The sequence below is a fragment of the Neofelis nebulosa genome, chromosome 7 (assembly GCF_028018385.1).
Source record: "Neofelis nebulosa isolate mNeoNeb1 chromosome 7, mNeoNeb1.pri, whole genome shotgun sequence".
Classification (NCBI taxonomy): domain Eukaryota; kingdom Metazoa; phylum Chordata; class Mammalia; order Carnivora; family Felidae; genus Neofelis; species Neofelis nebulosa.
The window spans coordinates 85,884,465-85,898,861 of record NC_080788.1 but is presented as its reverse complement, the minus strand read 5'-3'; the positions used below and the strand labels follow the sequence as shown (position 1 = coordinate 85,898,861).

The 14,397-nt window shown below is 35.5% G+C and overlaps 1 protein-coding gene across 7 annotated transcripts in view; it reads left to right on the top strand.

Moving 5' to 3' along the window:
- Positions 1–14,397, top strand: part of RALGAPA1 (Ral GTPase activating protein catalytic subunit alpha 1) — a 280,983-nt gene that overhangs the window by 149,680 nt on the left and 116,906 nt on the right. For all 7 annotated transcript variants that reach the window (XR_009264389.1, XM_058738826.1, XM_058738825.1 and 4 more), the window contains 3 exons: positions 128–236; positions 1,498–1,608; positions 8,134–8,202. Coding sequence is in view for 6 of the 7 variants with exons in the window: in XM_058738826.1 (XP_058594809.1) it covers positions 128–236; positions 1,498–1,608; positions 8,134–8,202 (289 nt within the window). In the remaining variant the exon portion in view is untranslated. The remainder of the gene's footprint in view (positions 1–127; positions 237–1,497; positions 1,609–8,133; positions 8,203–14,397) is intronic.

Sequence of the window (14,397 nt, the reverse complement as noted above, 5' to 3'; positions counted from 1 at the left end):
TTCATTTAAACAGTGCATGTTCTTTCTAGGATGGTTTGTTTTGGTATTTTGGTTGGGGTGGTGGTTTCATTTCATTTCAAGTCTCATGCACTTTTATTTACATCATTGTTGGTTGCCTTTTTTGCAGATGTGTAGCACTGTGCAGTTTAGGTATTTGGATTTGTGAAGAACTAGTCCATGAGTCTCATCATCCTCAAATTAAGGAAGCTCTGAATGTAATTTGTGTTTCCTTAAAGGTAAAAAAAAAAAGAACCTATTTAGTGGAATATATTGATATAGAATGTGTGACTTTTTCTCCAAGTGTTTATTATATCTTATGTCTTTATAGGATAAGACATTTATTAAATGTTACATTTTATTATTATTCATTTGTTAACACATTATTTCCTTGATCTTGACTTTTTCCTTGAGTGGTCCTACTCTTGAATGTAGAGTATTGTGGTGATCACCAATTTTATCTCAGCTTTTTATGTCATTTAATTTGTAAGGTCATTTATATTTTCCTAATCATTATTTTTGTAAGTTACTCTTCAGTCCTTATTACTTCCTGAATTCTTGAGCTGTTGCATGATTTGTCTTTATTATTCAAGTTAAATGGTCTCTTTGTAACTAACAAGAGTAAGATTTGTTAAAAAATAAAACCTAATTATTTGGAGAGTGTGAATGAGTAAATTTTTTGCTTGGGAAAGTATGCATGATATTATTTTTGTCTTAAAACTTGTAATGCACTTTCTATATAGAATGTAAACATAAAAAGTACAAATATTACTTATATGACAAATATTTGTGTCATAGTATGTACTATATTTGAGGTGCTTTGCTGGTCAGATTGAGGGATATTAGAATGAAAAAACATTATAAAAACTAGATTCAAAAGTTAATAATATGATGACTGGAGAGATTAAAATAAGAGTAATAAAACAAAAAGCTGAGAGAACCAAATGAATAGTGCATGTAAAATGCTGATTGAGGTCAGAGGAAACATCAACTTTGACTTGGGTGTTAGAGAAGACTTTGGAAATAGGAGACATTTGGTTAGGGCTTGAAGAGTGGGGGACATGTGGTCATAAAAAGCTGAGCATAACAAGTTTGACTTTATGCCGTTCGGGAGTCATCTGAGAACTTTAAGCATAAAGAATGTGAGCGTCAGAGCAGTTCTTTAGAAGATTAATTTGAAAATATTGTGTAGAGTTGATTGGAATGGGGAACAGATTGGAATGGAAAAAAGACTGAAAAGATTACAGGCTGTTGCAGAAATTTAGGTGAGGGAAAATGAAATAAAACTTTAATGGAGACAAACATTCAAAATCAAAAATAAAGTTAATTGTGTTTTTGGAATATATTGTGAATTCTTATTTTGCAACTATATATTTATCCTCTTAATAGTATTTTAATACACAAATTTAGAGTAAAAAAAGAAACAGGTATGAAATTTAAAGTTTTCCAGCAACTAATGCATTAATGAATAATTTGTTGTTGTTGTTGTTGTTATTACAGTTTACCAATAAAACAGTAGCCCATGTAGCTTGTAACATGCTTCACATGCTGGTTCATTATGTACCTAGACTTCAGATTTACCAACCTGATTCTCCCTTGAAAATTATTCAAGTAAGTATTTCTCATTTATTATGACCCTGTTAAAAAACCTTTAGATTTGGATACCTTGAAATATAAAATTATTTAATAATTTCTTTAAATTTTGCATGGCTAAATAATGGCAACCCAGGCTGGTTTTTTTGGTTTTTGGTTTTTGGTTTTGGTTTTGGTTTTGGTTTTAGATATCAAAGTTCATGACAGTCCTTTTGTATTTTATGTTAGGAGACTCTGTTCTTGGTTTTAAATGCTACATGCAAATTGATAATTGCCATCATCTTTATTAATGTATATTCTGCTTCATTCCCTCTCTTAGGTGAGAAAACATAGCATCCCTCCAGTTACCAGAATCAGGACATTATTTTGATTCATCCCTTTTCTTTCCTATTCAGCTAATGATAGATGAAATATGTTTTTGAAAAATTATTTTTTAATTTTAATTTTGTGTCTCCAACGCTTCCTGCAACACCTGACCTCCTATACTTTATACAATACCTGACCTGTTTCATTATTTCTTTCTTGAGATGCTGTTGTAGCCTTCTGACTAGTCCCCTGGCTTCTGAGGTCTTCCCCTCCAAGACGTCATCTCACATTCACATGACTCTGACACCTACCTGAAAAAAACAAAACTCAGCAATATCTCTGAGTTGTTTTCCTTTGCCTATAAAATAAGACCCATGTTCTTTTTTTTTTTTTTTTAATTTTTTTTCAACGTTTTTTATTTATTTTTGGGACAGAGAGAGACATAGCATGAACGGGGGAGGGGCAGAGAGAGAGGGAGACACAGAATGGGAAACAGGCTCCAGGCTCCTAGCCATCAGCCCAGAGCCCGACGCGGGGCTCGAACTCACGGACCGCGAGATCGTGACCTGGCTGAAGTCGGACGCTTAACCGACTGCGCCACCCAGGCGCCCCTCAGACCCATGTTCTTTATCTGGGAATTTGACGCCTTCAGATGAGGCCTCAGCCTATCTTTTTAAAATTATGTAGAGATTCCTTTGAACTATCCTGTTGCCCACATACTTGAGTCGACTTACTATCTCCTGAACATACCTTGGCTCTTCCTACCTGAAATGTTCTACTTCTTTTATCCTCCCTTCATCTTTCAGTGCTTGGTTTAATACCATCTCCTCAAAAAATAAGAATCTTTATCTCTTCTCTCCAACCAGAGTTTATCTATCTTATCTACATATTCTAATAAAATTTTTAGGAAATATAACAATTAATATTTATTAAGCACCTATTATGTACCAGTCGCTATACCAGCCACTTTTTCATAAATTATCTCATTTAATTCTTAAGTCTTTTGGGGCGCCTGGGTGGCCCAGTCGGTTAAGCGTCCGACTTCAGCCAGGTCACGATCTCGCGGTCTGTGAGTTCGAGCCCCGCATCAGGCTCTGGGCTGATGGCTCGGAGCCTGGAGCCTGTTTCCGATTCTGTGTCTCCCTCTCTCTCTGCCCCTCCCCCGTTCATGCTCTGTCTCTCTCTGTCCCAAAGATAAATTTAAAAAGTTGGAAAAAAAAAAAAATTCTTAAGTCTTTTGAGGTAGACTGTTATTTGCCTCCCACCACCTTTATTTAACATGAGAGAACTGAGGATTTAGTAACTATATGAAGTCACAAGCTAGCAGGATAGAAATAGTTCATACCCAAGTGTGTAAGATTTTAAGTCCAGGCTTTTCTGGCTCAACCATTTTGCCAACCTCTATTTCAGCACAAAATATATTTGCGTACAAATTCAAAAATGCCCTCTAAGACAAGGGCATTTTTCTTCTTTATTATTTTTTATGCCTAGGGTGACTTTCATGTAGAATATGTTCAGTGGGTATCTGTTGAGTTGAAAATATGTAGTATTATGGTTAGGAAGTTAGGTTTGAGGATTAGACATTCCTGGTTTAACTAACCCCTGATTCAACCATTTACTAACTTTGTAACTACGAACAAGTTACTTGGCTCTCTGAACTCACGTTTTCTTTATCTTTACATTTTTCTTTATATTTTTACATTTTCTTTACATTTGTGATAAAAATATCTAGCTCACAGAGTTGCTCTGAAGACTAAATGAGAAAACATATCAAACAGCTTAGAACTTTTTGCCTTAAAATTATGAAGCATTAATTTTAATCAATGTTGGCTGCAGCTATTATAATTATGCAGGACATGATTACTGGGTATAAATGTGAATGCAATGTATGTTAGTATTAAAACGTTTGAAGATTTTAACCTTTAAGGTTGATTATTCTATTTGAAAATTAAGGTCATTTAAAAAAATTTTTTTAAACTTTTATTTATTTTTGAGAGAAAGAGAGTGTGAGCAGGGGAGGGTCAGAGAGAAAGGGAGACACAATCAGAAGCAGGCTCCAGGCTCTGAACTGTCAGGACAGAGCCCAGTACGGGGCTCAAATGAGCCGTGAGATCATGACCTGAGCCGAAGTCAGAGGCTTAACTGACTGAGCCACCCAGGCGCCCCTGAAAATTAAGATCATTCTTTAAGCAGATTTTTCTTTTTTTCATTTGAAAGTCTGCAAATCCTTTCCCTTATTTTCTTTATCAGTTTATATATTATTAATACTCACCTAAGTACTTCTTAAGTATGCAGAATTTTTTCAGATTGCTTCATTAAACATTATAGGGGTCAATGGCTACAGATAAACATGAAGAGTTATTATATTCCACTTCTAGTTGAATGGAGAAGTGAAATCCCAAAATAGTGGAGCATTTCACTAATGTTTACCTGTTTGCATAGTTATGAATAGAAGCCCAGCCAGTTCCAGTACCAATATTAAGTGGATGTATCTAATATTCTACATTCTATTAGCAAATAAAAGCCTTTTACTGTGTAAAGTACATTTACATTTCTACTTGATGCATTGAAGCAATAACTTATGAAAATATAATAGCATACAATAAAAATAAACTTACCCCTATACATTTTTAACATGCACATAAAAAAGTTTAATGAGATCAAAAAATTTCCAGGGTAAATAACACTGTATGTGAATATTTTGCCTTCTTTTAATAATTTTTTATTATTTCATATTTTTTATCAAATTTATTCATTACACAGCTTAGTGTACATGTTAATTTAAAAAGCCAGATTATAAATTTTTTTAAAGCATATATTTATCTACACACACACACGTACACAGAAATGTCTGGAAAGACAAGAGAGTAGATTTCTTTAAGTAATGTCTACAGACCCAACATGGGGCGTGAACTCAACCTCAAGATCAAGAGTCACATGCTCTACTGACTGAGTCAGCCAGGCACCCTTAGAGTAGATTTCTTTATTTTTTTCCCTCCAACTTTATTGAGGAATAATCGACAAATATAATTGTATATATTTAAAGTATATAGTGAGGGGCACCTTGGTGGCTTAGTTGGTTAAGTATCCAACTTGGGCCCAGGTCACGATCTCCCAGTTTGTGGGTTTGAGCCCCGCATCGGGCTCTGTGCTGACAGCTCAGAGCCTGGAGCCTGCTTCAGATTCTGTTTCCTTCTCTGTCTGCCCCTCCCCTGCTCGTGGTCTGTCACTCTCTCTCTCAAAAATAAACATTAAAAAAAAATAATAAAAGTATACAGCGTGATGATTTGATAATTATGGAATGATTACTAAGGTAAAGATAATTAACACATCTATTATCTCACATAGTTAACTGTTTTTTGTTTTGTTTTTTATGGTGAGAATGCTTAAAGTCTACTCTTAGCAACTCCTAGATATTCAGTGTATGATTAACTATAGTCACCATGCTGTACATTAGATCCTCAGAACTTACCCTTTTTATAGTAAAACTGAAAATTTATGCCCTATATTTCCTATATTTCCCCATTTCCCTCTTCTCTTCCCAGCCTCTGGCCACCACTATTCTATTCTCTATTTTTATGAAATCAGCGGTTTTTGTTTACTTGGTTGGTTGGTTGGTTGGTTGGGTTTTTTGTTTTTGTTTTTTTTAAAGATTCCACATATAAGTGATACCATACAGTATTTGTCTTTGGCTTATGTCACTTATGATAATGCCTTCCAGTTTCATCTATGTTGTCACAAATGGCAAGATTTCCTTTTTTATGACTGAACATTAATATTCCATTGTGTGTATATATACATAGATTTTTTGTATTCATTTATTCATTGTAGGACACTTGTTTAGATTGTTTCTGTATCTTTGCTATTGTGAATAATACTGCAGTGAACATGAGTGTTGAGGATCTCTTTGAGATACCCATTTCATTTCTTTAGATATACAGTCAGGACAAGGATTACTGGATCATATGGTAGTTCTATTTTTAATATTCTGAGGAACTTCCATACTGTTTTCTATAAAGACTGTACCAGTTCAGATTCCTGCCAACAATGTATATCGGTTTTCTTATCTCCACATCCTTGCCAACATGTGTTATTTCCTCTTTTAGAAAATAGCTATTACAACAGATGTAAGGTGATATCTCATTGTGGTTTTGATTTGCATTTTCCTTGTGATTAGTGATATTGAGCACCTTTTTATATACCTATTAACCATTTGAATGTCTTCTTTGGAAAAAGTTTATTCAGGTCCTTTGCCCATTTTTAAATTGGATTATTTCCTTTTTTGTTATTGAGTTGTATGAGCTCTTCATATATTTTATATATTAGTCCCTTATCCAGAAACATGGTTTTCAAATATTTTCCCCCGTTTCATCAGTTGCCCTTTCAATTTATTGTTTACTTTGCTGTGCAGAAACTCTTTAGTTTGATGTGGTCCTACTTGTTTATTTCAGCTTTTGGTGTCTGTGCTTTTGTCTTATCCAAGAAATCACTGCCAAAACCAATGTCAAGAATATTTTCCCAGTGTTTTCTTCTAGGAGTTTTACGGTTTCTTCTAGGAGTTTAAATTTAAGTCTTTGATCCATTTCAAGTTAATTTTTGTGAGTGGTGTAATATAGGGGTCCAGTTTCATCTTTTTGTATGTGGATATCCAGTTTTCTTAGCACCATTTATTGAAGATACTATCCTTTCACCTTTGTATACTCTTGGGGCCCTTATCAAAGATTAGTTGACTGTAAGTGTGTGGCTAGTGCCTATGTCCTGGGCTCTCTATTCTGATCCACTGATAGATGTGCCTGTTTTTATGTCAGTACCTTACTGTCAGTACTGTTGTGATTACTATAGCTTTATAATATAGCTCAAAATCAGGAATTATGATGCCTCTAGTTTTGTTGTTCCTCAAGAACACTTAGGTTCTTTGGGGTTTTCTATGGTTCCATATAAAATTTAGAATAGTTTTTTCTTTTTCTTATTTTTTTAACTTTTTTTTAACGTTTATTTATTTTTGAGACAGAGAGAGAGCATGAACGGGGGAGGGTCAGAGAGAGAGAGAGGGAGACACAGAATCCGAAACAGGCTCCAGGCTCCGAGCTGTCAGCACAGAGCCCGACACAGGGCTCAAACTCACAGACTGCAAGATCATGACCTGAGCCGAAGTCAGGCGCTCAACCGACTGAGCCACCCAGGCGCTCCAGTTTTTTTCTTTTTCTAAGAAAAATGCCATTGGAATTTAATAGAGATTACATTGAGTCTTAGTCACTTTGAATAGTATGAACAGTTGATCCAGTTCTTCCAGTCTATAACATGGGATATCTTTCCATTTATTTGTATCTTCTTCAGCTTTGTTGATCTGTGTTTTATAGTTTTCACTGTATAGATCTTTTACCTCCATGGTTATATTTAGTCCTACGTATTTTATTTTGATGCTACTGTAAATTGGATATCTTTCTTAATTTCTTTTTCTGATAGTTCATTGTTAGTATATAGAAATGCAACTGATTTTTATATATTAATTTTGTATCCTGAAACTTTACTGAATTCATTTATTAGTTCTGACACTTTTTTGGTGGAATGTTTAGGGTTTCCTGAATATAAGATGATGTCATTTGCAAACAAATAATTTTACTTCTTCTTTTGAGATTTGGGTGCCTTTTCATTCTTTTTCTTCCCTAATTGCTATGGTAGGACTTCAGGTATTATGCCGAATAAAAAGCACAGTTGTGGGCATCCTTGTCTTATTCCTGACCTTAGAGGAAAACTTTTAACTTTTCACCATTGAGTATGACTTTAGCTATGAGCTTGTTGTATAAGGTCTTCATTATGTTGAAGTACGTTCCTTCTATAATTTCATAAGCAGAATAGATTTCTTGAGTGATATGATTGCAGATGTTTTTTATAAATATTTTTGCTTATCTATATCCTCTCATTTTCTGTTAACATATGTGTGTTTATATTGATTCATGAATTGAATTTGTAAGAAATCCGTTTATAGTTGACAGTTTATATAATTTTGGTTCTATATACATGGGGATTTTAAATGATTGATAGTTAAGTATACTTGAAAAGCTTACCTATTTAAAAATTACTTTGAAATAACATTGTTAATGTATTTAGGATTTAAAAATGTATTTAAGGTAAACTTTTATCAACAGATTTTGTAGCGCTTTGTTAGCATTAACATTTAAGTCTTAAGATGCATCATTTAACATACTTTTGAACTCTTTTTTTCTTTGCTGACAGATCCTAATAGCCACTATTACCCATCTTTTGCCAAGTACAGAAGCTTCATCTTATGAAATGGATAAGAGGGTAATTTAAGTTTTGTTTGATACTTAATATGTATTTATCTAGTAAAGTCTTTATATTTTAAAATTGCAAAGATACATATATTTACATGGTAAACATTAATTCATTTTGTGTTTAAAAATCACTATAATGTGAAATATATCTTTACATTATTTAAGTGTAAATTATATTTTAGTTCAGATTTCGAGTTAATCATGATTATTTGATAAAGTCTTCGAATATCAGGGTTTTGAGGAATGTTGGAGAACATTCTGTTCATTTATAACTATTTCATTTTATTCTGCCAAGTTACGGCCTTTTTTATGCCTGAAAATTAGTAATTCCGAGGAATTCTTCAAATCTGAAGGCAGCCATGTATCTTTATATAGCTGTTATTGGTAGAAAATAACAAAATTTCCATTAAGGAGAATACGTATAATAGAGATATGACACACAGAAAAAGGCATACCCTCTGGCCACAGAAAGTTCTACAAGATTGAATTTACTCAGTAAATTCATTGTGAGACTATTATAATTATTTCAGGTATTGTATTTATCAAGCTAAAGGTTTTGTTTGGTTTCTTTTCATAGTTTCTATATCTTTCCTGAAATCTGCATTTCTTCATCAATTATATTTATCTTGTCTTCTAGATTTTTAACATTTTTTTTTTAACCGTTTTATATATATTTTTTATTTTAGAGGTAATGTGAAGAGGGAGAAGGAGAGAGAATCTTAAGCAGGCTCCACAACTCACTGTGGAGCCTGGCCTGGGGCTCAATTCCATGACCCTGGGATCATGTTTATCATAATTATTTTAAAGTCCTTATCTGCTAAATTCATTATCTGGGTTATTGCTGAGTCTGTCTATTGAAATATTTTCCTCTTGACTATGGATTCCATTTTCCTGTTTGTTCATATGTCTGTTAGTTTTTTATTATATATTAGGCATAGTACATAATATATCATAGAGACTTTAGATCTGTGCTGCCCAGTATAGTAGCTACTAACCACATGTGACTGTAAATTTAAATAAAATTAAGAGTTTATGTTAACGGGGTAGCTGGGTGGCTCAGTTGGTTAAGCATCTGACTCTTGATTTCAGCTCAGGTCACGATCTCACAGTTGTGACATTGAACTCCTCAGAGGGTTCTTTGCTGGGCATGGAGCCTGTTTGAGATTCTCTCCTTCTCCTTCTGACCCTTTCACACTTGCACGCATGCATGCGAACACTCTCTCTCAAAAAATAAAATTAAATAATAAAATTTAAAACATTTATGTTAAAAATTTGTTCCTTATTTGTCCTAGCCACATTTCAGGTGCTCAATAGCCACGTAGCCAAATACACACCATTTCCATCATTGCACAAAGTTCTATTAATCAAGGCTACTCTAGATTCTACTTACTTCCTCTGAAAATTATTCTTTTCCATTTTCACATCCCAATCTTGCAATTCTATTCTCCAGATCTCAGTGTCATCATCCTTTAATCATATGGTATTGAAATTTCAAGTATGTTTTATTTCTTGGGCTCTGCCCATTAATTTACGGAAATCTGAAGGTATGATTATGTTTCAGACCTATTCTCAGTTATTTTCTTGTGTGCCTTGCATAACTTTTTAACTTTTGGCCTCTTCATGTTATTCCTCTTGTCTTCTATATCTCTAATTGTATGAGGTTACCTCAGAAATTTTTATTCTTCCTCTTCGTATTCAGTTTAAAATCCATTTGATCAGATTATCTAGACCTTGATAAATACATTTTTCCTCATCTTTAAAAGATACATATTCTCCATTTTAGCCAGGAGTTCTTCATTTTAGTATCTTGGACTGTGGTTTAGAATTTCAAATCTAATTTGTGAAAAGTATCTGGATAACTAATTAGCCATTTCCTTCTAGATCATCTTTGTCTTCCAAAGCCTAGCTATTAATATGAAAAATCTCCACTATTCAGTTTTTGTTTCTTGCTCACTTAATTCATTAAATATTTATTGATCACAAAGTATGTGTATGATATTCTGCTTGGAACTAATTAAGTAGATATAAATAAGGTAGCCTCTGCTCTCATGGATTTTAAAGATTAGAGCAGCAAGTGAGCGGCAATCCAATTAGAGCGGCAATCCAATATAAGAAATGCTTACTATAAAAAGCAGAAAAATGTGTATGACACAGGGTAGGATAGAGGAGGAAGTGATTACCTATCCAAGCAGAGGGCTTGTTAAGGGAAAACTTCTTTTTTTAATTTTTAAGAAAATTTTTCTAACATTTACTTTGTTTTGAGAGACTGAGAGAGACAGAGCATGAGCAGGGGAGGGGCAGAGAGAGAAGGAGACACTGAATCTGAAGCAGGCTCCAGGTTCTGAGCTGTCATCACAAAGCCCGATGCAGGGCTCAAACCCATGAACCATGAGATCATGACCTGAGCCGAAGTCAATTGCTTAACTGACTGAGCCACCCAGGCACCCCAGGGGAAAACTTCTAAAAAATGATAGGGTTTTCTACATAAATGGAGACAAGAATTGGAGTCAAAGTGTTATTCTAGTTGTAGGGAATAGCATGTATAAAATCATGTAGGTATAAAATGTATGGTATGTTATGGGAGAACAATAGGCAATTAGATATTATAGGATGTGAAGTGTATGCTTCAGAGAAGGGAAATTAGGCATCAGAGATAGAAAAGGGTCAGGATATGGAGAGCCTTGGATGCCACACTAAGAACTTTGGACCTTTGTGAAAGTCCTTTTTTTGAAAATGACCTTTTGGGGATGCCTGGGTGGCTTAGTCAGTTAAGCGTCCAACTCTTGATTTTGGCTCAGGTCATGATCTCACAGTTGTGATTGAGCCCTCACATCAGGCTTCATGAGGAGCATGGAGCCTGCTTGGGATTCTCTCTCTCCCTTGCTCTCTGCCCCTCCCTCCCTCACACTCCCCCCCCCCCCCCAAAATAAATAAATAAATTTTTTTAAGTGAGTTTTTTGGGGGCATCTGGGTAGCTCGGTCAGTTAAATGTCCGACTTCAACTCAGGTCATGATCTTGCAGTTCATGAATTCGAGCCCCATGTCAGACTCTGTGCTAACAGCTCGGAGCCTGGACCCTGCTTTGGATTCTGTGTCTCCCTCTCTGCCCTGCTCGTGCTCTGTGCACATGAGTGCTCCTTTCTCTTTCTCTCTCTCTCTCTCTCTCTCTCTCTCTCTCTCAAAAATAAACATCAAAAACTTGTTTTATTTATTTTTTTAATTTTTTTTAATGTTTATTTCTGAGAGAGAGATGGACAGAGCCTGAGTATGGGAGGGGCAGAGAGAGAGACACAGAATCGAAACAGGTTCCAGGCTCTTGAGTTATCAGCACAGAGCCCAACAGGGGGCTTGAATTCACAGACTACAAGATCATGACCTGAGCCATAGTCAGACACCCAACTGACTGAGCCACCCAGGCACCCCCAGAAAAAAAAATTTTTTAAGTGACATTTTGGAAGGCTCTTTAATGTACTATGAAATACTAGATTTGTGAAAGATTACTTAAAAGTGTGAATGTTGACTTAAAAAAAATAATATGGTAATTATTATAATCATCAATGTAAGAATTGATGTCTTGATAAGGCTAAGAAAATAAAGAGTAAAAATTCTCAGAGTGGAATCTACAAAGTCCACAGTAATCAAGAAAAAAAGAACAGATTTTTTGAAGATGAATTTCCGTTTTTATTGTATTGCGTGTAAGGAATAATGCCCAGTAAAATGCAGCAAAGCAACTGTTTGCCTAAAGTGGTAAATTTGAAGCTCAACACAAAATTATTGGCATCATCAACACATGAGTAGTATTAAACTATGGGAATGTATGAGATCCCTTAAGGAGAAGTTACAGAGTAAGAAAAGTTAGCAAAGTATAACACCTTGAAGAATAACAAAGAGCAAACAGAGAGGGGAGGGGGTCACCAAAATAGAGACACAGAAGGCTCCTGAATTTTCTTCCTCCTGTGGATGCACCAAAGATACTGCTACATATGGAGCATTTCTCTGGAGAAATCTAGAAACTAGTTGAATGATCCTGCACATCAGGCAACTGAAAAAATACCCACATCAAAATACATAACAGATGCTGAGAATGTACTCTTGTAATAAACTCCACCCTTGGCATAGCTCCATATAATCAGAAGAGAACCCCCCAACTCCCAGCTTCTCTCTGAGGAGAGAAGTGTTTAGACTACACGCATCTAGCCTGCCAGCTTTTAAGTCTGCCTCCCCATAGATGGGCTCCCAGGTCACCTGCCTCTGAAAATCAACAGGGCTTGTCACTGCCTGATGTGTAGGATCATTCAGCTAGTTTCTGTCTGGACCCTCAGGCAGCAGCTGGTAAAGAATGCAGTCAGATCTTTTCTAGGGATAGAATAGTGGAGGGTCCTTTTTGCCTGTTCCCTCTGTGCTGAACCCTAGGGGAATAGCCATAGCAGGTGCTCATGCTCCTGTTAACAAGTGCTCCTTTGTTTCCCTAGAAAAGATTTGACTACATACTTTCCCAGCTGCTGCCTGAGAGTCCAGCTTCTAACCAGTCTTCATCTAGGTGCTGACTGCAGTCCTTCTGGAAGCCCCTAAGAACCAGTGAGCACTCCCCCTGTATTCTCTCCCTCTGGCTGACTTCAACAAGAAAACCAGGTCTCCAGCTTCTCCCTGGAAGTAGCTTGTCAACACTAAGTGAGAAGCTCCCGAATCACCTATTTCTGGGAGCTGACAGAACTTGGCACTCATGAATTCTCTAGAAACATACAAAACAGAGGTGGTTCTCTTTGCACCAGCATTCCCAGCGACTCTTTCCTCTGGCTCAGCATAGAATGAGTAAGCAAAACTACCCAGCTCTCAATTTCTCTCATAGAGGCTAGACTGTATAACTAATGTCCCAACTTGCCCAGGTGCTTCTTGAAAGTCAGGCTCCCAGTTAGCCTGCATCAGGGAGCTGAAGGGATAGGCAATTAGCAGTCCTTCAGCATCCTGAATAGGTATATTGGCATTTCCTACCCTTTTGGGACACAGCTTGGACAGTCACAAAGGTTTGAGGGGCAGCTAAGAGCTTGAGCCAGTTTACTATTTACCTTTCCCAATTAAAAAGTATCTTGTGGGAAGACACTTGGAGACTGTATAAATATCCTATCACTCATTAAAACATTACTAAGTAGTTTTGCCAGCAATTGAAACGCTTATCAGAATTAAATGTTATGATAGTTCCAAATGGTGATTTCCTAATTATGTAATTACTTTTATCTTCATTAGTTTTCTGTGATAAGGAAGATATTTCTCTTATTCCCTATCCATCTTGCTAGTGTGGGATCATGGTTCTTATTTTATGCATTGGACTGTAATCCTTAGTTTTTTTACTATCATTTTTTATTTTGAAGCTCAAAAGGTCCCCGACTTAACCAGTGGGAGTGGCCTTCACAGTGGCTTCTTTGTCCTTTTGACATACCCTCCTCATTATCCTTTCAGTATATCCTTAATTTCTGTCACCACAGAATTTTTTAGACCCACCTGTATTTCCCCTCCCCAGTACTGGTATTAGCCATTTCTCCAAGGAACTCTGGTTCCATTGAATAGAAATAGTATTTTGAAATAGATTTAGGAGCTAGGTGTCTACATTGTCATTGTGTTGTCTTTTTTTCCCTAGGCCCACTGACCAGATAGAGCTAGAAAATAGATGATATGTACACACACACAAATATATAATATGTATTTTATGTAAAAATGTAATATATGCATATATAATGCATATATATGTTTCTTTGTGTGTATTAAAACACCATGAGTTTACCTTGACACCTCTGATTCTAACCCAACACAAGGTTCAATCTGTCCTCCCCCTTTACATGTTTGTAACTTCCAGCCCCAACAGTGAGAACCTAGTTCCCACTGTCCACATTTATCCGCAGCAAAGTACTTCTTGTGCAGTTATAGAAAAATAAAAACAGTTTCAGAATATATTTATGCCTGTATGTAGTTACCAAGAGAGTATATAGTTCAAAAGCTGTGTTTAAAAGTTATTTCGATTCCTTATTCTCTTCTTAGCCTCACCTCCGTATGGTTATATAATTCATTTGAAATACAATTTGGGTCATTTTTTCAGTTTCTATTCCATTTTAGTGTTTTTTTTCCCCCATCCCTGTTGTTTTTATTTATTTTTTATTTATGGTGTGCCTATTCTTTGTTTATTTTTACACAAATGAGCAGATACATTTAT